This window comes from Uloborus diversus, chromosome 9, assembly GCF_026930045.1.
Source record: "Uloborus diversus isolate 005 chromosome 9, Udiv.v.3.1, whole genome shotgun sequence".
Lineage (NCBI taxonomy): Eukaryota > Metazoa > Arthropoda > Arachnida > Araneae > Uloboridae > Uloborus > Uloborus diversus.
This window is the reverse complement of record NC_072739.1, coordinates 35754894-35782831: the sequence shown is the minus strand read 5'-3', so window position 1 is coordinate 35782831 and position 27938 is coordinate 35754894. Positions and strand designations below refer to the sequence as shown.

Here is a 27938-nt window from a genome sequence, read left to right as displayed (position 1 = left end):
GGTGGTGCATCATGCAGCAAATAATCTTGCATGCGCACTCTTTTAAAAATAAAAAGTGGAGGCACATAATGTCCAGTTGCGCTGACACAGCAGACCACACTCACATTTGAGCCTCTCTCAGCCGAAGATACTTTAACCACCCGTCGTTTGCCTGTTGGTGTTATAATGAGAGGGGATTTTGTTGGTACAGTTGAGCAACCTGTTTCGTCAACATTGTAAATCTGGTGTGGCTCATATCTGTGTTTCTTCATAATTTCAGTCAATAAATTAAAGAAGTTTTGCACACTTACTTCATTAAATGCTGCTAATCTTGCCACTGAGGTCGCCTCTGGCTTACGTAAAGATAAATTAAATTTACTTAAAAAGTTGCTCACAAAATCTTTTCCAGCCATCCTTTCTTCTTTATTAAATCAATGTTCTATTTTTAGATGTTCAGCATAATCAAATGCGATTCTTGCAAAATCTTTCTTTGTCAAACCAAATGCACGTCTGTCTATATCTGTAACATAGGTTTTTAGCAAGAGTAATTGTTCCTCAGTAAAAGTATTCTTAAATCTTCCAGCGTTCTCAGGAAATGGCTCTTTGTTCTTCCTTTTATCCACATAACGCCGAAGAGAAGTTTGAGGCAGAGAATATTTTTTTGCTGTTGTTAAAATGAACGCTCCTCTTAGTACCTCTTCAACAGCTTTATCCATACCTTCTTTGGACCAAGATTGTCTTTCCGTAATCCTTTTATATTTCCCCATCGTTTTGTTTCTAAAAAAATAAAGTTATAATCACTTTAAGGATGCTGTCATCAGTTATGAATTTTACCCCCCTTTAAACTATCCAAGAAAAGAAAAGTTGATTGATATCTTTAATATGCCTCAATTCATTGTAGAAGAAAAATACGAATAAAAATAAAGAATTCTTTTTTTTATTTAAACAAATACCTAGTCAAATTTTTTAAACATTTAAAAATATTTTTTTAAGTAATTAAACAAAATAAAAGTAAAAAAATGTCTTAAAATCTAGTTTTTACAGATAATATGTAATCCTTATAGGCACAAATATTTGATTTGAGACTAGTAAATTGCCTGCTTTTTATTTGCGTGTAAGATGGAGACCACCATCTTACCCGCAATCTTACATATCCATCTTACCCGACGACGTCATGTCGAAATTAAAGTACAAAACGAGAATAAAATTAACCGTATTTTAACTTAAAAGCAACATTATATCATTAATCGAGAAGACTAATTATGTATAAAATTGAAGAAAAGCCCAAAACACTCACCAATTTAACGCAATCCACTAATGAAAAGGTTGACAAATTTAGATATGTTCACGCTGAAATAACAAAACACAAAATGGCGGCAGTTACAGTTATTTTTCCACGCTAGGAATGTAATTCAATTGAAAGATGGCCAACACTGAAGCATATATCCCAATAAGGGGCTGCCATCTATCGCAAATAAAGAGAAACATTCAAGTCACCATCTTAGCCGCCTCTCCATCTTACCCGACTCTCCCCTAGTATTTTGTTAGGCATACACTTCTCCTAAGGCTAAGGGGCTGTAGGTCAGCTTCGAAAAGCACAATGTCCATGGGACAAGAATTTCTAAGACCAGTGATGATCTGAGCAGCGCTACGCTGGACCTTTTCAAGTTTCTGACGGTTTGTAACAACAATAAATTAGGCACAACAATAAATTTGAATGCTGTACTCCAAGATGGGTCTGTACTGCACTGTTGTCCCACTTAGTTGGTGTCGCTGGAATTGTAAGCACATCCCTTTATGCTCAGTGAAATTCATTGTTTCTTTTTAGTTGTACATGAAGGCATTATTTGCTTCTGATTCATTTTCATCATTTTCTGTTAAGTTTGCAATCATGTCATCTGCAATATCTTGTTATTTATCTATGCTCATTCTCTCCACTCAGCACAAGGGTTTTAGAAACCTGAATCTTTGTGTCATCCTCAACAAAGGTTGTCATCAGCAACTTCATTTTTACTGTCAGGTTTTTCTGGTGCCTTTATCTTTCATCACTCGTGCAAAGTTGTTAATTAAACTTCTTTCCATGTTTTGACAATCTAATACTCAGCATCTTTCATGTTTTCCGATGTCAAGTATTTTGTTACCCCTTTTTTGCCTACTTTCCCAGTAAAAGTCAGAGAAAGAGGAAAAAAGCATAAAAGAAGACTTAATGCATCTTAAAAATTACAAAAAAAAAGTCAAAAATAAATAAAATACGTAAATAAATATTGAAAAATTAAGAATTGGAAAGTAGGGTATTGATATGTGGAAAAATGTCCGTCCGTCCGCCTGTCTGTCCCCCCCCCCTCCAATAACTTTTGAATGAATAGTCTGATTTGAACATTTTTTTTTGGTACAAAAGATCTCGACAAGGACAACTAATTCCCTTATTTCACTTTTTGATTTAAACTCTTTTTCATTCAATTTTGACCAGTTCAAAAAAAAAAAATTTAGCATTAGCGCTTATGGGGAAATTTAAGGCAAAAATAAATCTTGAACTTAGTGGCGAAATGGCTTCAAACAAAACTGTATAGGAAAAAGCTTTTGATGAAGAACACATATAAAAAAATATCTTTTTGATTTGAACGACTTTCCGTTCAATTTCGAAAAGTTCAAGTCTCTTAACATTAGTGCCTACGAGGAAACTGAAAGCCAATATTGATTCCGAACTTAAAGGCAGATTTACTTCATACAAATTTTAGTGGAAATAGCTCTCGAGGACTTACTCCCGACTCGGACTCTGAGAATTTTGGGGCTCTTGCCTCCGACTCCCCAACTTTGACTCTGACTTCGTAGCTTTGGCAAAAATTTATGCACGAAGGAAAAATGACAGACTCTTTCTCTTGGAAATTTGACTCCGACGGCTGTATCAAAAAATAAGTCCAACTCCACAAACATTGGAAGACTTGCAGACTTGGGAAAACAACCGATGCCATTTTTGAGTCTGAATTTAAAACTTTTGACTCTCGAATCTAACTCTTTCGTCCCAAAACCAGTTTGACTCCGAATCTGCAGCCATGTTTTTTTGGTTTTTACTGTGAAATAATTATTTTTATTAATATGATTTGTTTTTATTTCTTAAAGTTTCAATTTATGTATTCAGTTTTTGGCCGAGAAATTCAGTCTTTGATGTTTTTGCATTTAACTCTTTTGTCAACAGCAGAAAAACAAACTTTTTTTTTTTTTTGATATGACATATTTACTTAATGAGCTTTTAATTAATATTTTTTTCTTTTTGAAAGTGGTTCAAGATTTTTTTTAATGGAAAAAAATGTATTAGCTGCTTTGTTTAAAAGGTGCTACTACTTTATTGGTTTATTTATTTTTCATGCATATAATTCCTTCAATGAGCGAGGCATATTTTATTTCTAGAAATCAGCTTAAAATATTAAAAAATTATGCTTGAAATAATTTGCGATTTTAGCTAAATTTGAGGATGTTCGGATATTAGAAAGTCGATATTGGTATACTTGAAAGTAGGCTCGTTTAGTTCTATACAGAACTTCTTGTTTATCTTGAATAACTATCAGTAAAGTCATATGTTGCATTTGATAGCAAAAATAAATAAATAAAAGCTTAAATCTCTCTACTCGCTAGTTTCTTATTTACACTTTTATGGGGCATATGCTCAGCAAAACTGCTTTTCTTTTCGAAAAATGTTCAATTGTGGTGAAAAATGCTCCTAAAATAATTGTTTAAAAAGTACTTTGCTCATCCATCCACTTTTCTAAATTCTGAAACATGCATTGTACTGCAGGTTCCCCTGTACCTACCATTATACGTGGCTTAACAGGTTCGATGAAGCCCTGAAGACAGCTATCTTTTTTCTCTTTTCTTTAAATATATAACACAGGCCAAACAACCCCTCATCTAGCACCCCCCAGAGGCAGGGTTGGCATGCTTTTTACTACCTTGAAAAAAAAAAAAGTTTCTTTCATTTGAGTGCTTATGTCTTTTATTTTCATTTTTTTTCTCTAAATTTCGGCTAAAACTTCCTATTTAAGGTTGTAAACATGAACAGTTCACTTTTATTGTTATATTTTTTAAAATCAATTTTCAGCTGCAGTACTCATTCATTCCAAGTTAGCTTAATTTACTGCAGCATCATAGTTTCAGACCCCCCCTCCCCCCCACTTCATCAATGCATTTTAGACTCAAGCAGGTCTACGCTATTTTTTTAAAGTTAAATATTTCAAATAAAACACAAAACATGAACTTATCAAACTAGCTACGCAAAAAACAGAATATAAGTTTACCAATTTAAGTCCTTGTGTTCTCTTAATATTCTGTAGCGAAATACAAGTTTTGAAGCCATCATTTATATCATTTCCATACTTTGGATCTGTCATAAGAGCTAAAAAGTGAAAAGGCTGTAATGCTAAATTCATTCTTTTCAAAATGACATCTCTCGGTGGAATTAGTTCCGGACACTTTGCTAGTTTCAGCCACTCATGGCAAGCATCGGTGATAGTTGCTTCATCGCTTTGGAGATTGTTCAGGGCATTTGTGACAGGCTGTGGCTCTTGGAAGGAATGCTTGCTTCCTCCCTTCAAGAGAAGGAAAACTTAGCAATACATTGTTTCTTCCCATTTCAAATGAGCACAAGTTTTGCAGCACTGATTTCTTATCATCGGTCTTTTGACACACATGCACTTGTTTAGACACTCATCTGTACATAGTTGAAAATGCAAAGGATATGGATTAGTTCTGCGAGATATTAACTTTTGTTAAACCTGATGGGCAAATACAATCTTTAAATTCAGTGGAAGAACAAAATGAACAACAGCAAAAGCAATCTGGTAACAATTTACTTTCAAAATTCAATAACGATTTTCTTCTCTCGTCAAAACAGGGGAAAAGGTTCCTTTTCTCTTTTTTTTTGGTAACTCTGTTAAGAGAACTTGAATGATCGGGAATCTACTGGAATGATCGGGAATCTACTGCAATTTTAAATTTATATACCTTTGTCGTTTGTATAATTTTAAAACATGGCCATTCACTTTTTTCTTATAAATTTCATGTTATTTAGAAGTTATCCTCATTGCTGTCTTAATAGATTTTATAGATTTCTTCAACAATTTCAACTTCTTCGCTTACTCCATTGATTCCTTCAGGATATAATTACACAATCAATTTAATTCAAATATTTTATTAGTGTTTTCTTGGTCTACTTTCACAGATGGATTATGCTGAAGAAACAACTGAGAAACGTCGAGTTTTAGAAACTGAAAAGGAAGATACTGTTGAATTACAACAAAAATATAAGGTTTGCTTGTACTTTTATGTTGAGTATTCTGCGTAACTTTGATGGTACTTTATTGTTATTTAAACAAATATGTTTTCCCATGTTCTTTTCTAAATAAATTATGCAAATCCCAATATGTAAAATGAAGAGAAAGTAAATGAAAGGGGGATTCAAAGAATAGAGTATAAATTGAGTAGTGCCAGTGCTGTAGTTTGGGCGGAGGGGTGCAAAGGGATGCATTCCCTGAAATATTTGGTTTCTTATTGTGAAAATTATGCAAATGAAAATATCATTTTGTTTTAAACTATCTTTTCTTTTGGTGACCCAAACCCAATGGCTAGTTTCACTGAATATTTTTTTTCCAACAGCAGCTCTGGGTAGTGGCAATTATTTGGGGGGGGGGGGTGACAGTAAGGGCTAGGTGCGGACTGGCCCGCTGACCGATGCGCCCTCAAGTCTGAACACTTTTTAAATTTTTTTTTAGTTATAATTTTATTTTTTTTAGGTTTTGGTGCAAAATCTCCTTTTTTTTTTTCTTTTTCTTGCACACAAACTTGTGTGTGAGACTTTGCTTTCTTTTTCTTTTCTTTAAACTCATAAACCTGTGAACAATAGTTTTCTTTTTTTGTCTTTCCTTTTGTCTTTTTTTTTTTTCTTTTTCACCTTTTTCTTTTTGCACTTTTTTTGTAAATTTCTTTTTTTTTTTTCGGCCCTTTGGAGGCCAAGGTTGCCGCCCTCTTACTGCACCCAATCGGCCCCCGATTAGGGCATAAATAAGTAAAATAAAAATAAATATAGGACTTCTGATTTTACTTAGTGCAAATAACAAACAAGAGCTCTTTTCTGCTGAAGGTACCACAGTGTCATCCTCCATATATTACCAGATTCTTGTCACATGTTCCTGAAAGTAGCGGGAAGCTCATGAACTGTGTAGTTATTATATTTGCTAAAATGTAATAGTAAAAAAAACTTTAAAATGATACTTTTAATTGCATCTAAAGTGATTCGGCCCTTTAACTAAGTTTCATGTTTTATAAAAATCACTCTTGAGTTTTGATTCAACACATAAATTACATTTATGAATGGGAAAAATATATAAAATTCTTAAAATACACGGCATATTTTTAGCAAGAGTTTTTAATTACATTTGTTCTCATTTTTTGTCGGATGATTATTTTCTACTGAATTTGATGTTATATGTGTCTGTGTTAATTGGTAGGCTGTTCAAGAAAAAGAGAAAGCAGTACAAGAAGGCCTTGCTAGTCTGAAAGCCAATTTCTTCTGTGATTTGTGTGAGAAGCAATATTATAAATATCACGAATTTGATAACCACATCAATTCTTATGATCATGCTCATAAGCAGGTAATTTATTGTTGCTTTTTAAGCTTTATCCCTAAATTCTTCTGTATACTTACTCCCAGCTCATAAAGCTTGTGAATTATATGCCGAAATTGCTAGACGAAAACAAATCTAACAGCAATTCAAAAGTAGAAAATTAATTTTAAATGAAAATACATTGCAGAGAAAGAATCAAATACATCAAGGCTAAAACATAGTATAAATATATTACAAGTAAGCATGAAAAATATAAAAAGTAACTCTTGCTTTATCAAGGTTTTACATTTAATATTAATTAATTTATTATCTATCTCTTTTTTTTTTTTTTTTTTTTTTGTAAAGGCAAAGACAAAATAAATTTGATAGAATAGTGGAAATGTTTTGATGGGATGTGAATGTTGTTTTTCTGGCTCGTTGTCGGCGAAAAATATTACTTTATATTTTTACCTGAATATAAGTTCTTACTTAGTTTATTTCTAACTTATTCAAAAGTTTTCTCAGCAAAAATATTTGCGAGAGCTGATCACTATTATTTGATTATCCGGGGAAATTATTCAATTAAGCGGGGATCTTTAACATTGTGTCTATGGGGAAATATTCTGTTCCGGGAGGCTTTATTTTATAAGTGGGACTGACAGTATTTAGAAACTTGATTCATTTTGTAGCGTTTTTTTTCTCCTTTAATTCTAATGTAACTGTTAGTCTTAAAGGATTGCTTTATTTAAAAACTAAACATTACATTTTGAATTTCAACAACATTGGTTTTGGCATTGTTTGGCAAGCTAGTGAGCTCTTTGTTGTTTCGACCAGTTTTGAGAATTTTTTTGAAAGTGGAATATGACATATCTATAGCATAAAAGTGCCAACCGCTGAAAAACCACCCTCATTCAGACTTTATAAGCTTTTGTGGTTTGTGCAAAAATACAAATTGTTTTTCGCTGAAGTTTATTCTTTCACTTTAAAACAATAAAGCATATGAAATCATAACTTCAAAAAGATTTATGGATCACAATACATTAAGAATTTGGGTTTTAAAAGATTTTATTTAAATAGCTTTTTTTTTTTAACAGTAGGAATCTGGTAACTTTTACTAGAATTACTGGGAACCAGAACTAAAACTCGAGGTTTAACCATTGCTGTTCAGCTAAAGTACAACCAGTATTTTACCAAAAATTAATTATTAAGGTTATTTTCCTTCTATCTAAAATGGGTCTTGCAAATTGTTTTGAAAATTGATTCATTGATTGGTTTGCAAAATCCAAAACCAAAGGCTTCTGTTTAATAATTTGAGTTTTGACATCAATTAACAAAAAGTTGCAAGAATTTTGAAATTGTATCCTTTTTAATTAAATATTTTTAAACATATTTTAAAGCTTCTTATATAATAATCTATATGTGTATTAACATATAGGGTGTTCATATTGCTGCCCACAATGCATGTGGAGAATCTTGAAGTGGAAGTATATAATTGTGTTTGTCAGTGGATACATGTGGATACTTTTCAGTTTCGTTATAATACATCGCTCGTTGGGAAAAAGACTGCCACTATATGAAATTTTTCATTTTCTTTTTCTTTTTTTTTTTTGCTTAAAGGCTTCCAAATGATGTTATTTTTTATGTAAAATAACAACAGATTTTGTGTTTTAACATTAACCACGGGAGAGCACAGTAAACTTACTTATCTTAATGCAAATGGCCTGAAGAGTTCAACTTCAAACGCATCTCCTGTCAAATTTCATTTTTCGTATTGTGGCACTCTTCTTCTAAATGAGCGACATGTGTCTTCATGAGCTTAAGGAAGTTTTTACATGGTGAAGATTGATGAATGAAAATACATCAATAAAGATAAATGTTACTGCTAATTTTATGCTTGAGTTGAGACATGTGGTAGCAGAAGACAGTAAACATTTCCATAATAGACATCTTTGTTACATAAAATAATCGGTGAATTTCATGTAATGCATTTAAAAATGTGCAACACCATATGTTAGTAAATTTTTGTAAGACATGAAATTTCTCGTTTTGAACACCCTGAAAGAAATTTAAATTGTGATTTTATTTTATTTTCGTGGCATGCATATTCTAAAACAAATTTAATGAAATCATAAAGTTGTGCTTTAAATCTCATAATATATTTCAGTGATTGTATTTTCATAAAAAATATGAGTTATGTTCTGTGCTGCTTACTGAGTTTTTTATGAACTTTCTTACAGCGCCTAAAGGATCTTAAACAAAGAGAATTTGGTCGAAATGTAGTTTCAAAATGGAAAAGGGAGGATAAAAGGAAGGAAAAGGAAGCTAAGAGGTTACATGAACTTGCAGAAAAACGAGCACAAGCTGCAGAAATAAGGTTAGTAACAATGCAAAAAAAATTTTAAGTTAAAAGAATAATTGTGAAATGTGTCCCCTAAGATTCTTCTTTCTTTACTGTCACATGCCCCTTTACCCTTATTATTATTCTAAGGAGCTACTTATACCCACTTCTCTGAATAATCTACTTTTTTATTGCCATTTTCTTCTGTAATGTTGATTTTAATTTTTGAAATTCAATGTAAATTTTGTGTTCAGTGGGTTTCTGGCTAATCATTTTTCCTTACGTTTGGAAGCAAGCAATTTTAAGTTTTTTTATTTTAAGAATTAGATTTTCCACTGAGACGCCTCACACAATAATGATCTCATGTCATCAAGGAGTCAATGGGCTTCGTGATAAATTTGAGAGATATTGCCGAATTTGACCAGAAACTGCCTAATGTTACCAAGTTTGGTGACTTTTCCTCATTATTGTTTTGTGACTATCATCAAGGTCACATGACATCCTACAACCAATCAGAAGTGACTATAAACCAGACATAGATTTTAACAGTGTAGATTCATATTAAATTTTGACAGGTCTCCAGATGGTCTAATAATATCTTTATTAGACCATCTTTTTGATTTTGTTCTAAAATTTAAAAATAATAATTGCAATTTCAGTTCCTAAATTGCATTAATGCACTTTAATAAATTTTTAAAACTTAAAGGGTTACAGTACCTCAAAAATGATGAAACAATCAAAAAAAAAATTATTGCTTATTTCAGAAATAAACACTACTCTGAATACGGGGGAAAAGTTTCATTGCTTTAGTTCAAATATTTTTAAAGTTATGAGTGGTTTTAGGCCATGGTCACTTTGTGTTCTTATGCAAAAGAAAAACTTTAAATTGCTTTTTCTCAATGATGGTTTTTTTTCTGTTTTCATGTCATTAGAATCCCTAATAATTTTTTTCTATTAAAGATATAGCTTTAAAGTAATACTTTTTGCAATTGGGATAACATATTTGACAAAACTGTGCATTGGATAGGCATTTTAGAAATTACTCGAATGTTTAGAGCATGTTAAACCTTTAAAAACCAAACTTTTTTTTTTTTAATTTAATTTTTTACATTATTAATCACAGAAAATTTTCTAATAAACTCATAAGGAAATGAATGCACAGATTTTTACAGATGATTATAGTGATCGTTTGGCAGAAAACTCTTTTTGAATTAGTGCAAAAATAAAGAAGCCTTATGGATTTTAAAAAACTGAAATTTTCCTCAATTTTTTGAATTTTTTAAAAAAGTGGGCAATATTTTTAAATTTTGAAAATAAATTATTGATTAAGAAATAAGTATGCATGTTATGGTTTCAAAGAAATATAAAATTTACTTAAATTTTAAAAAATGTTTGAAAGGTACTGTGATTCCTTAAAGGTTACAAATGAATTTTATCATTTTGTTTTAGATGAAATTTGAATACATAAGTTCTATACATTCTAAAGGCATTCATACACCCTTCCAAAAAATATAGACAAAAGCATAAAAAAAATACACAGTAAAAATAAGTATGCGGAGATTTTTTTTCATATGTGTACAGTAATAAACTACATAAAACAAAAGTTAGGGTTAATTTATTAGAAAAAACATCTTGTGTTGAATTTATTGATGAAAACAGAAAACAGGGTGTCCCATAATTATAGGCAATTTTAAATTTAGAAATTATGTTGAAGGTTGAGAAGCACAGCCATAAATGTAATTGTTACAAATACCGTATTACCCCGCATTATCCGGCATGCCGGAAAAAACGAGGTTGACCAGCATACCGGGAAATTCGAATTTTCCGGTATGCCGGATAATTCGAGGTTTATTTTGCAACAAAACAAAAGTAAATTTCTGCATTCAGTTCCAATCAGAAAGCAATCCACTGTAAGGGAAAAAAATAAATTCCGAAAGTAACCTTCTTTCAAAAAAAAAAAAGTGTATTCCATATAATATGTGCTTGTTATTTATGGCAGGTCATTATTAATGGATTTAATTATGTGCCAATTAAGTAATCAATTCAGAAGCAGTCATCGTTACTGTGATTTGTTCATAATTTGTTTAAATAAATTATTTCAGGTTCCTTTTAAAGAGGTAAGGTTAATGTTTATTTGTTGAATAGCTATGGTAAATTTTTTAGCACTGGTTTAGGGGCGGTAACTTACTGCTTAAATGTTTACTTACTTAGTTTTAATATAATTTTTATAAAATTATTTGTTATTCAACAATATTTTTCTGGTTAAAATAGCAAATCACATTGTCAGTAAATATTTTTACAAAAAATTAAACTTTTCATTAATACTAATAAGGTATGTATAGAACTTATATTCATTTTTAAGCTGAACATATATTTTTTATAGAAATTTTTTTTCTTAATCTCAATTTTTCCAGCTTGCCGGAAAGGACCAGGCAAGTGTTATTGAAAATCTGGTGACCCCCCCCCCCCCATTTTGCGGCATTCCAGATAATGTGGGATAATACGGTACAATTAATATGAAATTCTGTTTCCATTACCTCTAACTACTTCAAGCACACAGTTTTTCATAGGAAGTATAAAGTTTTGAATAATCTCTAGGTAGTGTTCACGCTGTGCTTGCTTGCTCCATCGCTGTTCTAAGGTCTTTAGCGAAAAATATTGGCTCTGATTTTGAAAAAAAATTTGTTCTAAATGTTCCCATTACTTTTCCATTTGATTTATGTCTGGACTAAGCGATGGTATGTCCATGACATTGGTATTATTCATGCTGAACCACATACTTGTTGACTAAGACACATGAGTAGGCGCTTTGTCTTGGTGACATACAACAGTTTGGTCCGTCCAGTAAACCTTACATTAGAGCGAGTGGTCCTCTAGCAGTAAGTTACTGCCCCTAAGACAGTACTACATGCTATGTACTGACAGCCCAGCCATACCCACCAGAGACTAATGTTTTGTCCTTGTTATGGATTCATTAGTCTGAAACAGGCAATAACCAAGCTGGAGGCAGATGTCATCTCATTGAAGCTGAGAATGCCAACAAACTGGTAGCTAAAGAAAATGTAGCACACCAGCCAGAGGCTGCAGCAGTGGTTTGATTCAACTTGTCAATCAAAGGCAAAGGCTTGAGGTGGTAACTTACTGCTTAAATGCCCAGTAGTTGTCAAAGTTAACAATCGAAAAAGCACTCAAAATTACGTGATGATACATACTGAGATTTTTTTTTCTTGATTATTTTTTAAACAACGTAAAGGGTTCTTGCCTTTTAAAAGTTCTGGGTCTCCAAATTTCAAATGTGCGCTGCAAAAGTCGTTTTTATTGATCTAAATTTTAAATGGGAAATGTAATTAGTTCGAAGATGGCATTTTAGTTATGTAAAGTACTTTTTGACTCTTCAGTAGTATTATGTCTAAAACCCAAAAATATAATGTATGAAATTTGTTTCATTCCATATGATTTATTGTCATTACGTATGAAATATGAAAGATTCAAGTAAAAAAAGAAGTTTCATAGTTAATCCTGTTACAACAAATTTCAAAAGGTCTTAAGATTTTTTCATTGTATCGTGAATTTGATTATAATGGAATTGAAGCAATGTAATGACAATTTAAACTGAACTGAACATTTATTTCATTGAAATATGTAGTCTGTCCAATAAATATGTGAGCTCATGCAATCTAGCGGCCATGACACGGACAATGGTCCCGTTAACTGTCGGCGATCCCAATGAGCTGTGAGTTCTTGATAGATCGCCAAACTGCACGTATGTTGCAAGTTATGTTTGTTTCTGTTGTCCTTGTTTTTACTGTTGGCTGAAAATGGAAATTCATGAAATAATGGAGCAACAAATCACACGATCTCAAGTGTTTGAGAGATTGTGTTCGTTGTGTGCTGCCAAATTTGACTCAAGGCGATGAATAGATCCTTCACTATGACAGTGCACCAGCACATTCAGCATTGATTGTATATTCAGTAAATTACCGCCCATTAATTACTGAATATACCATGCCTTGCCATCAATCTTCGAATTGAACCGAACCATTGCTTCGGTCACTCGTCTGGTCTGTGCTAATTCTGTTTTAGCTACCAGTTTCTTTGGCACTATTGGCTTCCTTAAGAGGTTTTTTCCATCTCCAGTTCGGTCTCTTTCCTATGCCGGGCTGATGAGTGCTAATAAGCACGAAACTGCAGTCCTCGGCTGGAGATGACTGAGCTGGCGGTGTATTTCATGCATTTCTGCTTTAGCCCTGGCTAATGGGCGGTAATTTACTGAATAAATTTTTTTGTGGCTTCAGTTCGCGTATTTGTTGGACTGACTATGTAGATATTTGATTGTATTAGTATTCGCTATAATGAGATTTTACTGTAGAATAAAACTGACTTAATTTAGGTTGTCAATGGGTAGAATAAAATGCTTATTTACAATCAGGAAAGAATTTTGTTATTTAAAGTGATTTTACAGAAATACATTTAGTTTTTATCGCATTCAATTATTTTTCCTTTTAAGTTTTAACTTAATTGTGATTTTACAAAGTTTAATAACTTTTCTTACTTATTGTTTGTCCTTCCAAAATATGAAAAGCTTTATCATTTTCTTTATTACTAGTACCCTCATATTTGTCGTTAATTTTAATTGACTGATTTTTGTAGATAGAGTGTTCATTTCTGTGAAAACAATGAGAAATGGTTAAGTTTATTTGAGATTTTAAAATAATTTGGTAAACCTTTCAGTTTTTTCCTTGATAAATTAGTAGCATTGCTTAATTGCTCCTGTGAAACGCTGAAAACATTCACAATTTTCACATAAAAATATCATTTTCAGTGGAGAAGAATCTTGTATTTTATTTGGCATTCTGCTCTGTCGAAGTGAAGCAAACTAGGAGAATGATAATGAAGCTAAAATCTTATTTGAGATGCAACGGCGAAAGATATCTTTGATGCTGGTTGGATCGAAGGTTATAATCTAAGCCTAATCTGAGTAATTTAATTAGGTGTTAAGATACATATAATTAGTACTTATTTCAAAGGGTTTTTTTTTAACTTAGTTTTTCGGTTTTTGAAGTTTGATATTTTTTTTAACTTTAATAAAGTGTATGTCACAATAAGTATGACTACTGATAAAAGTGTAATGTGTCATAATTTTATGAATATGTTTTGTTGTTCCAATTGCTGAAATTATATTTCTCTCTTTTGTTAGAAATAATGTCTTAAGTCTTGATTCAGAGCTATTCTTTCAAAATGAGAAAAAAAATGAAATGAAAAAAAAATTAATAGCATGTTTTTTTTTTCTCAAATGATATAAATGATCAAATCATACCTATGCATTTCTGGAAGGAAGCATTCTTCAGCCCTTTTCTATTTGTTATGGCAAATGATTGCGATTGATGATGTCTATAAAATTTATTCTAGAAAATTGCATACTATAAAGCAATGTGGTATTTTTTTTTATCTTAGCAGCTTCTGGGATAAATAAACATTAATTTAAAACAATGTTTTAATTGCAATTTTTAATCATTCTTGGAAATGTCTTTGATTTTTCCTTCCAATTCAGTCAAAAAAAAAAAAAAAAAAACACACACACACACACACACTGTTCTTGTATGTGACTTGAATTTTTCTATGTTCAAAAAACTGGCTTCAGATAAGCAAATTAATTAATCAGTGCAATAAGAACCAAATGTTTTCTTTTAAATTTTTAGCTTTTGTGTGTAAATTTGCTGTTTTATCATAACATTATTTATCTAATATTTATTATTTTTACTGTGATATGAAATGCATTCAATGAAAAATTAGCCAGAACTTGCTATTGTAATCATAAATGCACAAGTTTTTAATTTCTACAACATGAGCATTGCAGAAAATCGTCTCTTATTTTTTACTTTAAATATTTTAGTACTATTTACTGTTTTTAAATTATTAATTTGTTTATTTTATAATTATTATTTTAATGTTCAATAAGATTATTGTCTTGGGAAAGATTTAGAAATGTTTTCCTCAAAAAAGCTAGGAAGAATTGTGCATGTTCTGTTCATTTTCTTATTTTTTATTGGCCCGCGAACAGATTTTTGTCCAGCCCGCAGGAAGCTTGCAAACTTTTTTCTATTTTTCGGAACAGAGACAATCTTGTTGGAAACATAATTGAGACTTTATTTTTAACTACAAATAATCATTTAAAGTCTTTTTTATCATTTTTTAATCATTTTTTACTGTTAACTACAAGTGCACCAACCCTATCTCTCTTTTTGCTCTTTTCGAGAACAAATCTCTTTTCTCTGCCCTACATTCTCCAGTTAGTCACCTGGCATTGGGCATTTCCTGGCGCCAGGGAAAACATGTTCTAGACTGACATCAGATTTGAATGTTTATTGCCAAACTCTAATGCTAGATTCTGATCTTTGTGAAAAAACTTGTTAACAGAAGGAGAAAGTTTCCCACAAATAACGTTTAAAGCAGAACATCAACCATTGATTTATCCCTTCATTTTTCATTTTCATAATTTTGTTCCTTCATTCACGCACAATTTTTCATTTAGCTTAGAAATATGGGAAAGTGGATTCCCAAGCCCTTAAAAAATCTATCTAGAAGAGAGGACAGTTTTTGCTCAGGTTGGCTTTTTATTCTTCTAATATCACAAAGCGGTTTTGCTCTTTCTTCTAAATTTGTATATGTCGAACCCGTTATAGATATGCAGATTGTAGTTTCGCACGCCTCACGAAGTGCGCATCGATCGTGAACAGTATCTTTTATTTTTATAGTGCTATTTAGCATTACAATGACTTCTTGAGAAAATGGAAAGTTGATTTTGAGTGCCGTACTTTTAATAAACAGTGGACACACGATTATTTCATGATCGATAACAATAATAAAGCATTGTGTCTTATTTACAAAGAGCTGTCGCTGTTCTGAAAGAATTTTCATGTCTGTAGACATTGATACAAAACACAAGAGCAAATGTTTCAATTAAACCCGTAAACTATGAGGGGATTAAATTGTTTCTTTGAAAAATTCTCTTTCAACTCAGAAATAAATATTTGTGAAGCCTGTAAAAACCAGTTTTAAAGTCAGCCATATTTTGGCTAAAGCTGGTAAACCTTTTATGGACAGTCAATTGGTGAAAGATTGCATCTTGGTGACTGGTTGTTAACAGACGTTTTGAAATTGAAGTACATTAAATCTAAGTACAGATCTTCTTTGTCAGACGAACATTTAAAATCCCTCTTAATGATTGGTACTTCGAAATTTGTCCCTGAATGGACTGAAATATTAAGCGGTAAACAAATGCAGTCTTCTCATTAATATTTTGACTCTTTAAAATACATTAAAAGCTTTACACGTGCTGTGTTCTCATTTATTTCCCAGTTTTGAATCATCATTAACTCAATAAAATAAATTTGTAGTGCATTGCAATAATTTTGTCTTGTATCACTCACTCGTTAGATTTTTTTTTTTTACTTCACTTTATTTTGTGACAAAGAATACTTTTTCTTTCAGTTTTCTGTACTATTCTAAATTTTACTCCTTATCATTTCATTATTAGAAATTTAAAGGCACTTAAAATATAATTTCATTTAGCTAACAGCAAACAAATGCTTGAAGAAATATAGCAATATAGGAGCAAGCTCAGAAATTTTTAAAAACTATCACTAAGCGCATAATTAAAAACAAACTGAGAGGTTGGTTATGTTTTGGTTGTCTTGCACACATAAATGCGTACGGATATCGAGAAAAAATTAAGTTCGCATTTGTTTAGGCTCAATTAAAAGGAAATTTATGTTAAAGTTTGAGTGATAAATTTGTATGAAGACAATAGTTCCTTGTCTGTACACAATGAAGGGTCATTCCACACAGATTCAACGGATGAGTACCCTCGACCATTTTTAATTTTTTTGAAACTCATATCCCAAAAAGATGCATATGAATGATGTTTAAAAGCACTTTTATTTTTTCTCTAACCTTATTCCTTGATTTTTTAGAGGTCATCAAAAAACATTTTCGAGTCAAAAATGGGACTTTTAGACCTTTACATTTTGGCCAAAATCTATTTGAATTACATTTATGGCAGTTAATTTTACGCTTTAATGTTAAAGTGCATAAGATGATAGTCTTACATGCTGAGTTACGTGGCTGTAACTTAATAATTAAAATAAAGGCAACAGGTTAAAGTTCAAGGTCAAATGTAAAATTTTTACTCATTTCAAGGGGGGATAACTCGCGTAAGGGACGGAAACACAAAATGAAATACGGCAAAAACTAATCACTGGAACCATGCTAATAAGAATATGTAACTGTTGCTGTGTGTTTGCTTACCCTTTATTGGTTACAGCCCCTCAAAAATCAGAAAAATGACAAAAAATGACATTTTTAGACCCCTGTAAACCAAAATGGGATGGAATTAAAATTAAAATTTCTTGGCCAATTGAATGTTCCTTTCAAATACTATACATGTTATATATATTGTTTTGTGTATTTGGTTTGTAAAAAAGATACAGGTCTTTGAAATTGAGCAATTTTGCTAGTTAATTTACGCACTTAAACAGAAAAAAAAAGTGTGAAAACTTCATTGCACTTTCTTAAATTGCCTATATAATATATTATACTGTAAAAACATATTTTAAGTATAAAAAACTATTTTAATTTGATAACTTAGAAATATTTGGACATGAATGATTAGTTCATACTTGATTGACAGCTTAAGTAGTTAATTTATAGACTATCTACACACACAAATTTTCAATACACATTAATATATCTAAATTGCCTTAAACATATGCAAAAAAATTATATATACAAAATTTAAATTTTAAAAAGTGCGTTTTTTATTTCTTGTTAGAGTGTAGTTTTGAAAAAATTAACTCACCTAGTAGTCCTATAGTTGTAATGGTGACTGAAGTATATGGCGTTTTGGAATGCTTTACCAAGGCACATTCATAATTTGATACTTTGAAAATGTACTAGGAGCAAGACAATGACAGGAGTTCTAAATTTAGTGATCAACACAAGCTGTGTAATAACTTTTTTGGCAATAATGGGCATTTTCTTTTGATAATCTTTTTAGTAACACACTATTCTTCATACCTATTGCTAGGGGACAATAATTTTATAGAGATAATATGTAAATACGGTGGCATAAAGCAGTGATTAAATGTTGTATTGGGAATTTTATTTGCAGAGTCAAACCTTTCTTCCAGCATTTTTTCAGCTAATTTAATATATTGAATGCTCACAAGGATACATGCAATGTTTAGTAGCAAAAATGCAGAAGGTATGCATTTCTTTAGGAATTAAAATGTGACTTCTAGTAGTTCTTTGCAAGCTAGTCTTAGTAGTATCAATTCTTTTTACGGTTCTTCTGATTTTGTTACAATGTCCATTACCGTGTGATATTGCATAGAAATGCCATTCAGCTCTCAAATTGACATCCGTTTCGTGATTACATAAATTAAGAAAGTTCTTTCTAGTTTTGTTGTGTATTTGAGTAAAGTATTTCAGTACGCCACATGCTGTGTTACCACCAGAACTATAGTACTATTGTGTGAGTTCATTTTCTTAAAACACTGAAACAAGAAATGAAAAATGCACCTATTTTTTCCTTTAACCTATGTAGATAATGCTTTTGCACGTGTTTAGGCAAGTTACATAAGTTAATGTACAGAGCGTATGTTTGTATGTATTGAAAATTTGTTTGTGTAGATAGTCTATAAATTAACTACTTAAGCTGTCAATCATGTATGAACTACTCATTTATGTCCAAATATTTCTTAGTTATCAAATTAAAATAATTATTTTTATACTTATAATATCTTTTTCCAATATAATATATTACATAGAGCACACTATACATAATTTAAGAAAGTGCAATGAAGTTTTCACACTTTTTATTTCTGTTTTAGTGTGTGAATTAACCAGCAAAATTGCTCAATTTCAAAGACCCGTATCTTTTTTACAAACCAAATACACAAAACAATATATAAAACATATATAGTACTTGAATGGAATATTCACTTAGCCAAGAAATTTTAAATTCCATCCCCTTTTGGTTTACAGGGGTCTAAAAATGTCATTTTTCTCAATTTTCTGATCTTTGAGGGGCTGTAATTTATAAAGGGTAAACAAACACACAATTACAGCTATATTTTCTCATTAGTGTGACTCCAGTGATTAGTTTTTGCCATACTTCACTTTGTGTTTTTATCCCCTAAGCGAGTTATGACCTTTTGAAATGAGTAAAAATTTTACATTTGACCTTGAAATTTAACCTGTTGCCATTATTTTAGTTATTATGTTACAGCCACGTAACTCAGCATGTAAGACTATCATCTTATGCACTTTAACACCAAAGTGTAAAATTAACTGCCATAAATGTAATTCAAATAGATTTTGGCCAAAATGCAAAGGTCTAAAAGTCCCATTTTTGACTGCGAAAATGACTTTTGACGACCTCTAAAAAACCAAGGGTTAAGGTTAGAGAAAAAATAAAAGTGGTTTTAAACATCATTCATATGCATCTTTTTGGGATATGAGTTTCAAAAAAATTAAAAATGGTCGAGCGCACTCATCCGTTGAATCTGTATGGAATGACCCTGAAGTAAAAAGTGCTCCTACCTATGTCTTCCGAGTAGTGTAAATTTTAAATCTGGAAGAATTTTCCGGATATTGCGAGTTTTCAGTAATCTGAGGTGAGGTGAGCCCCAATTACCTCGGAATTTTCAAGACTCCACTGTATTTGAAAAAATAGGATTCCAAGTTTCCCAATTGAGTCAAACATGCAGGAGATAATACCTCTTGTATATTTAATGCATTTTTGAATTCATTGGGAGACCTGAAATTCTATTTTTCAAAATATAAACTTTGACGTGGCTACTACTGGTATGTTTTCCTTAAGGGTTTTTTTCCCCTGAAAATTCATGATTTTTTTTTTTTTTTTAAATGTTGAAATAAATGAAATATTGACCTATCCAGTAGTATTTTATGCATTTCTAGTGTTCAAAGTTTCAGAAAATTTTACTTGAATTCACTATCACCCTTGATAAACTCGCATCCTTTGCCTTGGGGAAAAGGGATTTGTTGTAACCTCAAAACACGTGTGTGGAATTTCTTTTATTGTTATTTGCATTTGATATTGATTTTTTCTTTGTTACTAAAAACTAATTCCCGAATTGAAATTTTCCTTTAAAGAAATCCAGTGATATTTGTCAGCATGCGTGGTTTTGAAGCTTTTAGTTCAGTTTGTTATAATTTAACAGCTGATATATCTCCAGTATAAACTATTCTAAAGAAAGGGAATCTTTTTCCATGTTTTTAAAAAGGTTTTTCTTATTTTTAGAGGTCCTGTTGAAATGGGAACTGGTGAGAAATTCATACCTGGTGGTGGCTTCAAGGCGATTGATAGCAAAAATGGAGAAAATGTCACAGACAGTGATTTTCAAAATGATGATATTGAGCCCAAGCACATGATAGACTTCGAAGATTGTTCGTCTAATATGGCTTCCAATGCTTCTGAAGAAGCACCAATGGCTGATTTTCCTGAATCAGTGCATCCAGAAGCAACAGCATTGGTAGAAGCTGCAGATGAGTCCTTCAATTCACAAGACAGCTTCAATGTGGATGATTTTGAGGGTGAAAATAGTTCTCCTGTTACTCCCTTAGATTATGAAACAAACTCAGTTGATAATCAAAGTGAGAATAAAGATATTTCAAACTCTCAATGTGAAATAAGTGAATCTTCAGCAGCTGATGAATTAGAGAACAGTAGCAATGATCTTCAAGAATCTGTCGAACATAATGTGAAGGCTGCAACTATTACAGCTGATGAAGATGAATCTGATATTTGGGATTCTCTGTATTTAAATACTATTTTTTATTCTCCTGATGATGAGGATTTGCCTCCGTTACCTGAAGGTGACACTAAACCTTGTGATCAAATTGAAATGGCCAGTGATACATCAGTACTTAACCAAGAGACGGGGTCAGAAAATGTTGATAAATCAAATGATAAGACAGCTGAAGATATATCGGAAAGTAACTTTTATAATTTTGAAGTTTCTAAGGAAGAAGAACCATTTGTGTCAAAATCTGTTGTGTTACTTGGGAAAGCACTAGCAAGAAAGAGGCTGATGGCTTTTTCTCAAAGTAAATTAACAAATATTTCTAAAAGGGATTCTGTTTTATCAAAATCTGGTTCGTTATCATTTAGTTTAGCAAAAAAATCCAATCAAAAAGTCGGTGCAGATGTCGTTTCAGCTTTCAAAGAAGAGGAGGAAGATAGTGAACAAAGCAGAGGGGAATCTTCCGCAAAAAGTGATAAAGAGGATGCTGGAAAGAGTGAAGATAGCTCATCAGCTAAAACAGAGATGTATCCAAATCATCCTCCCGATGCATTTAGCAAGAAGCCAAACTTTGGATTCCTTACTTTTGTTAAGACAGTTGCGGTTGAAGACTCGGAAAAGCCGGAGGAAGCATCCGCAAAGGACGGGGAATCCATTGCTGACAAAAGCTCTCATTCAGGGAAATCCGATAGGGAACGAAGTCGTCATTCAGAGGAGAGGAATAGCAGGAGACAAGATAGAGAAAGGCGAAGGTCTCGTGAATGGAAAAAATCTCCAGAAAGACACAGTCACAGGTATGAAGACAGGGACAGAGGAAGGAGGTATGATCAGTATGAAAGAAGGCGGTCTAAAGAAAGGAGTAGAAGCAGAAGATCAGCTGAGAGAGATCATAGATCGTCAGAAAGGACGAAAGATAGACGGCATAACGACAAGCAAGACACTGATAGGAGAAAATATGCTGACCGAAACAAGTCTCCAGAAAAAGAGAGAGCTAAGCATTCTTCAGATTCAAAATCTAAAAAGTCAGATGATTCGAAAAAAGCAAGCAATTTGGAAAGGGAAAAGTTGGCAGCAGATTCGGAGCAACTTGAGCAAAAATCTGCAAAATGTAAGGATAATCTTCCTGAGGTGTTAGCTGCAAACTCTGAGAAACAGTTCGTTTCTGAAGAAACTTGTTCCAATGTTCTAAAAGATTTAATTGCAAATGAAATTAGTTCTTCTGTTGAAAAATGTGTGAATGATAGTAGAGGTAGCAGTGTGTCTAAAATTAAGTCTGAAGTTGTCCATCCGACTTTAAATGAGATATGCAGTGATAAAGCGCAATCAAAGTCAACAAAATTGGAGCGTGAGGAATTGGCACTGAGTGAAGAAAATAATTTTGAAGTGAAAGGTGTAGGAACTTTTTCTCATTCGCTTGATGCGCCAGATGCAAAGATTTCCGTTGCTTCAAGCATAAAGTGTGAAATAAATGATGCTGATGTCGACAGAGCTGATGCTCAGGATTACCTTGAGTGTTATGAACCTTATGTGAAGTCTGAAAGTTTTGAAAAGATCAAAGAAAATGAAGATTCTAAATCTTTAGACATAAAACTGCTACCTGCGTTAGTTGATACAAATGTTCCTTTGAAAAAAGAATCAAGTACTTGTGATGATTTAAAATCTGAAGTAAAAATTGAACAAACTAACAAAAAGCTAAGCAATGAAGAACTTAAAGAAAATAAGGATATGTTAGTGTCACCTATTTCTGATAGTAAAACTTTGAAAAGAAAGAAAAAATCTCAGCCCAGTTCTGCAGATCTGAAGAAATCTGAAAAATCAAAGAAACGCAAAAAGAAAACTAATAAACTTTTGTCTCAAATGCTTAAAAACAAAGCATTTAAAAAATTCTGTCAGGAGTCGGGCCTAGACATTTCTGATAATTCCAAAAAAATTGAGGCTACTCTTCAAATGCTGTATAAAGCAATGTCTGAAAAGAAAAAGAAAAAACGAAAAACTGAACCAAGTGTTTCTGATGATAGTGATTCGTCCAGCAGCTCAAGTAGCAGTTCTTCGGGTGCTTCTAGCAGTGCATCAGGAACTGGAAGTGATGTTTCTTCTAGCAGTTCATCCAGTAGTGATAGCGATGATCCTGTGAATAAAAAATCAAAAAAGAAGAAAGTAAAATCAATGAAAAGTACTTTGTCAGAGAATGCTAAAGGTAAAGACAATTTAGTGTTAGACTGTATTCAAGTTCCTAAAGATATTGAAGGCATTCACGAGTCCATTTCAAATAAAAATGATGAAAATAATTTAAAGAAAGATAAAAGAAAACTTGCTCATGGTACAAAGCTGGACAAAAATAAGCAGAAATTAAAACAAGATGCAAATGTGAACAGCGAAATACCTCCTTCTTATCTAGAATTTAATATTGAACAAAAATCACCTAAGCAGGAAAAATTTAAACAGGAAGTCACAAATGATGATTTGTGTTCTAATAAAATACAGAAGTTTAATGAGGTAATTGAAAACAATCTACATGAGAATAGCAAAAAGTGTAAAAATGAGCTTCAAACTGACAAAGATTCTGTAGTTGGATTTGCAGAATCTTCCACTACTACTGAAAGTTTGCTTGAAATAAAAAAGTCTGATGATGTTAACTTAGCACAGAAAAAACTGGAGTTAAAGGATAAATTAGAGGAACTAGATTTGTCAAACAGTAAAACTGCACACAACTTAGTGCAGAAAAAAATGAAAGTGGAGGATAAATTGGAGGAACCAGATTTGCCAAGAGGTAAAACTGCACACAACTTAGTGCAAGAAAAACTGCAGGTGGAGGATAAATTGGAGGATCCAGATGTGTCAACCAGTAAAACTGCACACAACTTATTGCAGAAAAAACTGAAAGTGGAGGAAAAATTGGAGGATCCCGATTTGTCAACCAGTAAAACTGCAAACAACTTAGTGGAGAAAAAACTTAAGGTAGAGGATAAATTACAGGATCCAGATTTATCAACCGATAAAATTGCACACAAGGTAGTAAAAGCTGAAAAATCAAGCACCGAGAATAAATCCTCAAAGAGAAGTAGGGAATCTCCTTCAGATAGTCACTCTGGGAGAAAAAGTTCAGAAAAGAGTAGAGCTAGTGATTCTCAAGAACATTCCGAACGAAAAAAGAAAAAGGTAAAGGGAAGTAAAAGTTCTAAAGAGAAAAAGAAAAGATCAAAATCACGTAGTGTAATAAAGTACACATATTCCTTACCATCGTTGCAATTTTGTTGCAATAGAAGGTGCGGTGACTTTGAATGTGTCTTCAAGAAGCGAACACCCAGTCCAAGCAGTAGTGAATGCAGCTCTCCGCATTTGGATGTTGGTAAAATGTCAGCTCTTGATGCTTTGAAATCATGTTATGGTAAATTAGACAGTCCACCAATAAAAGGAACCAAAAGAGAACAGGAAGTATCCCCTGAACAACCTGCCAAAAAGAAAAGCAAGGATGAGCTTGTTGAACAAAATAGCTCCCTGCACAGTTCAAAACTGCCACCTGCTGAGATTAAAGTTGAGAAGAAAGAGAATATTTCATCTGTTTTGCCAAAATTAAAAAATAAAACTGTTAAAAAAGTACCTCGTGTTCCTGTCAAAGTAAAATCAAAGTGGGATACAGATTCTGAAAGTGAGTTAGACATAGATTGGAGTCCTCAAGTTGATGATGAAAGCATTCAATTTAAGAATGAAGAAACTGTAGTACCTTCACCTTTGGTTTCAAAAAGTCCTGTCAAACAAGAATCTAAAGACAAGGATCAGAAATCAGTTGATGAAAAATACAGTGGTGAGCCCTTAGAATATGTTAAAACTTCTAAGTCATTCGACGATAGTGAAACGGTATTGTCGGAACCTTCTGCAAAAAAGATTAAACTGGAAGATTCTGACAAACAGTCTTTGCCAGACAATCTTGATCTCAAAAGTGAATCAATTATAAGTGAAAATGAATGTTCTGTTCCAAATTTTTCATCCTCCAACCTTTTGAATACCAGTGAAGAAGAGTCATCAGTCAGAAGGAGTGAAACTGAGGATATAAAAGACGAGAGTGTTAAATTATCAAAAAGTAGTGAAAATGTTAAATCATTTATTGAAATTCATGAAGAATCAAATTCACCAAATCTCACCAATGTACCTCAACAAGAGGATCAAAAAGCTATAATTTGCGAAGAAAATCAGGATCCTGTTTTGTCTCAAAATTTGTCTTATTCAAGTGCTGATGACTTAACTAGTCAAGAATGTGATGCTAATAAGTCTAGTGACCTGGAGGGCGAATATGATGAGTTTCTGAAGTTACTAAATCTTAGTGAATCTGAAAACAGTAATTTGCAAACTACTGATGACAATCAATCAGAAGTTTTTAAAGTGTCTTCTGAAAACTTCTCTGATAGCATCACTGATACAAAATTACCCTCTTCATTTACAGCATACGCAGAAATAACAAATTCAGATATTGTGCCACCTGCTTCTACAGATATTCCAATTGATTATGAGAATCCGACAATTACTGATGAAACAGGTGTATCCAAGACTCTAAATGCGAGAAAGGAATCTTCTCAGTTAAGTGAAAAATCTAAAATTAAGTCAGAAAATTATGGTCAAGAAGAAAAAGAAACTTTATTTTCATCTGAAAATAAGAAGGATACTGAATTTTATCGAACAAAACTAAAACCTGATGCAGGTAGCAAACTTTCAGCGGACAAGGTTTCAAATACCCTAAAACTGCCTTATGTAGCAGAAACAACTGCAAAAAATGATGATGTAGCTATCAATCTTAATCTTGTTCCAAATAATAATTATAAAAAAGCATTACTTTCAAAATCAAAGTCTGAAAATTCTGACCAAGCTTCTCTTTGTTTCGATAACTCAATTGAAATGAAGGTGAAAGATGATGATTGTGATAATAAAAAGGTTGGTCCACTAGAAAATCAGTTCTCTTTTTCAGTTTCTAAAACCTTAAGTCCAACTAGTAATGAAACTGATAATTCAAATAGTTCAAGTAAAAATGAAGAATCAAAAGTTAGTTTACCAATTTCTTACCCAATCATGTCATTTAAGCACAAAGCTTCTGTATCCGAAAACCACACAACAGTTTCTGAAGCAACGCCAAAACATTCTGAAAAAAAGCAGTTTAGCAAATGGGATGTTAAACCTGTTGTTGATCATAAGTTGGAAAATGAAAAATCAAAAGCTGCAAAGAACAGAACAGATCCTGAAGACAAAGTAGTTGAAAAACCAAATTTCAATGTAGAACCCTGTAAAATATCTAGTCACTCAAATAATGAATTAAAGGCAATAAGTTCACAATCCTCTAGTGCAGAAGAAATATTTGTTCCTCAAAATATTCCAAATGCTTCTGTGACTGAAACAGTTCAACCAGATATTGCACAAAATGATTCACCATCAGCAGCTGTTGGACCATATGTAGAAGCATATTCAGACGTTCCTAACAAATATGAAAATATTTGCAACTCAGATGATGTTTCTAAAAGCTATCTTCTTTACATTCAGCAACTGCAATTGACTTCTAGTACACCATCTACGATGATCGGAAATGCATCATATTTTGAGACTACGCTTGGGTGTCCCATAGTAGAACAAAGTGGGAGTTTGCCCAATGCAATGGGTAGTTTTGATCAAATAAATTCGGCTTTGCTTGAGCAGTATCTTGTCAAAAACAACATGGTCTTTCCACCCCAAGATGAAGCGATCAGTAGTTCTGTTGCAGACTTAGTTACAGCATTAAACTCTGAGTCAAGTGAAGCAGTTTCCTCATCTGTTGAAGTTTCAGAAGAAAATGAGCAGTTGAAGAGTTCCTGTTTAGGCATTGATAATGCTGGAGATACGAACTCAGTAAAAGCCGCTTCAGATGCATTAACTGAATTCCCAAAGAAAGAAAAGAAGAAAGATGAGGTAAAACGGTTGTCTAATTCCTCTACTGTGGTGGCTTCATCTTCTCCTATAATACCAACCCCTAAAGCTGGTATCCTAGTTACTCCATCAAGAGAGCCTGACTCTCAGCCTAAAAAGTCTGTGACTTTTGCAGATGGCATACCACCTACAAAAGATTTATTTGTTGGGTCAATATCACCTCCACCCCCGCCTCCCCCTCCCAAGGAAAGGAGGCACAAGGTGAAAGTGAAACACCTTCGAAAAGCAGAGCGTTCTGTATCCCCTCCTCCACCCCCACCTCCCCCTCCTCGATCACCTCCTCCCCCTCCCCCTCCTCCTGGCAAACCTAAGTCTCAAACTTCTGTTGTAGTGGCGACGTTGCCAAGTACTGTGGATCCTTACCAGCAGATGCAAACGGTACAGCAGTTACAGCCTCAGTATACTATGGGACAGATTCCATGCCCTACGAATCCTCAAGCTTCTGGATATTCTGTGCCTTATGCCTACACTGGCAACTATCCACTGTACACAGCAGCTCCTCAGCATATGCCTCCTCAATACTCATATCCTCCCCCGAATCCTCAAGTCTATGTCAATCAACCCATGCAAGTCCCATATGCTTATCCTCCTCCTCCTGGCACTCAGATACCTGGATATCCAATACCTCAACAACCACCTGGCCAACCTCAATGAATGAATTTTCCCTTTTTGTGTTTTGTCAGTTTAATGTTTAACAAATCAATTGTACAGATACATGTACAAAATGCATTCATGTTAAAGTGATCATTGTATCATAGTTTGTTAATAAACTATCCATATTTCATCAGTTATGTGTATTTTGTTAATCTTTCATCTAAATTTCTTGCATTGTTAACAGACATCAGCTCTAAAATATAACTATTTTATTCAAACATTATTGCACACAGTTAAAAGTTTTAGAAAAAAATTTTAATAACTTAATGTACTGGGTTGATTGGGAAATGCCTGGCCAAGTTCTGAAAGGTGTCAGACAGGATAAATATAAAAGTATTTGCACTATAATAAGCGTAGTGATAAAATATCGTCTGCTAGTAAAAAAAGCATTTGAAAATTACTAATCAAATGTACTATCCACTGTACACAGCAGCTCCTCAACATATGCCTCCTCAATACTCATATCCTCCCCCGAATCCCCAAGTCTATGTAAATCAATCCATGCAAGTCCCATATGCTTATCCTCCTCTTCCTGGCACTCAGATAGCTTGATATCTGAGAGCTTTATTGGATACTTTTGTTCATTTTTACTGGATACTT

General features: G+C 32.7%; 1 protein-coding gene across 1 annotated transcript in view; it reads left to right on the top strand.

Moving 5' to 3' along the window:
- LOC129230156 (serine-rich adhesin for platelets-like) overlaps nt 1–27338 on the top strand; it is a 51574-nt gene extending 24236 nt beyond the window's left edge. The window contains exons 3-6 of the mRNA XM_054864558.1: nt 5195–5281; nt 6480–6623; nt 8813–8949; nt 20237–27338. Of these exons, the coding sequence (XP_054720533.1) occupies nt 5195–5281; nt 6480–6623; nt 8813–8949; nt 20237–27338 (7470 nt within the window). The remainder of the gene's footprint in view (nt 1–5194; nt 5282–6479; nt 6624–8812; nt 8950–20236) is intronic.
- Nucleotides 27339–27938: the final 600 nt, after the last annotated feature.